The 1526-nt window shown below is 31.7% G+C and overlaps 1 protein-coding gene across 1 annotated transcript in view; it reads right to left on the reverse strand.

Annotated features, from left to right (window-relative positions):
- Window positions 1-1277, reverse strand: part of LOAG_16369 (convertase 2) — a 7094-nt gene extending 5817 nt beyond the window's left edge. The window contains exons 1-2 of the mRNA XM_020449022.1: window positions 1087-1277; window positions 468-572 (exon numbers count right to left, since the gene is read on the reverse strand). Coding sequence (XP_020307572.1) covers window positions 468-572; window positions 1087-1266 — 285 coding nt within the window. The 5' untranslated portion in view covers window positions 1267-1277. The remainder of the gene's footprint in view (window positions 1-467; window positions 573-1086) is intronic.
- Window positions 1278-1526: the final 249 nt, after the last annotated feature.

Here is a 1526-nt window from a genome sequence, read left to right on the forward strand (position 1 = left end):
AAACTCAAAGGTTCAATTTCACCATAAATAAATCAATCTATAAGAAAGCAGCCTTGCAGCAGAAGGTACTTTCAGTATATCGGCTCCGTCTCGAGAATTCGATTTTCAAAACGACCAGTAATTTTCAGTTGAGGGAATTGAATTAATAGTGTAGTTCTGGAACTTTTATAATTTAAATTAATATACGTATATCAAAAATACCTACCTGTATCCTCGTTTCACACGTTTGAAACCCGTCAACTGTTCCACATGTACCACCTAAAAGTAAACGGTTCATTTCCAGGATGGGTAACATCTCCTTATTGGACATACTATGAATGGCTCCTAACAGGGACATTTAATCTTATAAACCGATTTCTTTTCTTTCAACTTGATAATATTTTTATCGTTGAATTATTATTTGATTATAAACCAGAAATATTTCTAGTTTAATTCAGGAATTTTGAAACTTTTTTTGAAAAGCTCACATCACGATCGTCATTTAATTTCTTGTAATGAGTATAGGAACGCTTTGTTCGTGCGTGTGATAGTGCTGGTTGAACAAAATGCCAATCAGTTCTGGAGCCAAGAATCTTAAAAAAAGGTAAAGTTTTTGAATTTCACTACTTTATATATATGAAGTAAATATAGAATAATTGGTAACCGAAAAAAATAAGCAGATGATTCGTTAACAGAACTGAAATAAAATAACCGACATTGAAATAACCTGAATCGTCGAAGGGTATATTCGCTCGTAACATAGTACCATTGAGTTCAAAAAGAGTAAAATTTGCATTTACGTAAAATACTTCAGTAAAATATGCTTACAGTATTAGCGTAACATGGTTATGTTATGTTACATGGTTATATTAGGCTAATGCTGTAAGCCATGTTTTACTGAAGTATCTTCTCTCTCTTATGCCGTTTGTTGATATAACGTCAAATGAAAAGTAACAATATTCAAAAGAAAGGCCAGTAAAATGAAACTATGCAATCCATGTGAAGACAATCCGATTGTTATTTGTATTTTACAGAGTTATGTGATATTTATTAGCCCTAAAAGGTTCGAAGTATAAAATTACGAAGTTAAACGGAAGTAAAACTTACAGGTCCACGATTAATAAAGCCATGCCGTTTAGCTATTGAATGGGCGTTCTCAATACCAGGATGTTTAATATGGACATAAAAATGATTGGTGTATATTTCAACCGCATTGATAGATGTACAAATTATAAACAACAGAATACCGTATGTGCTACACCGTTGCCACTTATACCATCTTCTCATATCTAAAAATTAAAATGTTGAGTAAGTGACATGTAAGAAGTCATTTCAGATCATGAACAATGTTATAAGATGAAGTGATTTTCAATATATTTCACTTATATCAGCTTTAATTTCATCAAAAAAACAGTATCAGATAATGTGAAAATAAGATAAGAAAGCGATATGAGACATGAGACCTTCGCACATAGTTGAAATCGATAAACAAGCAAGAAGCCTTGAGAAATAATTAAATGAGAGTTTATAAGCTTTGTATGTATGCT

Source organism: Loa loa (genome assembly GCF_000183805.2).
Source record: "Loa loa unplaced genomic scaffold supercont3.1, whole genome shotgun sequence".
Taxonomy (NCBI): Eukaryota; Metazoa; Nematoda; class Chromadorea; order Rhabditida; family Onchocercidae; genus Loa; species Loa loa.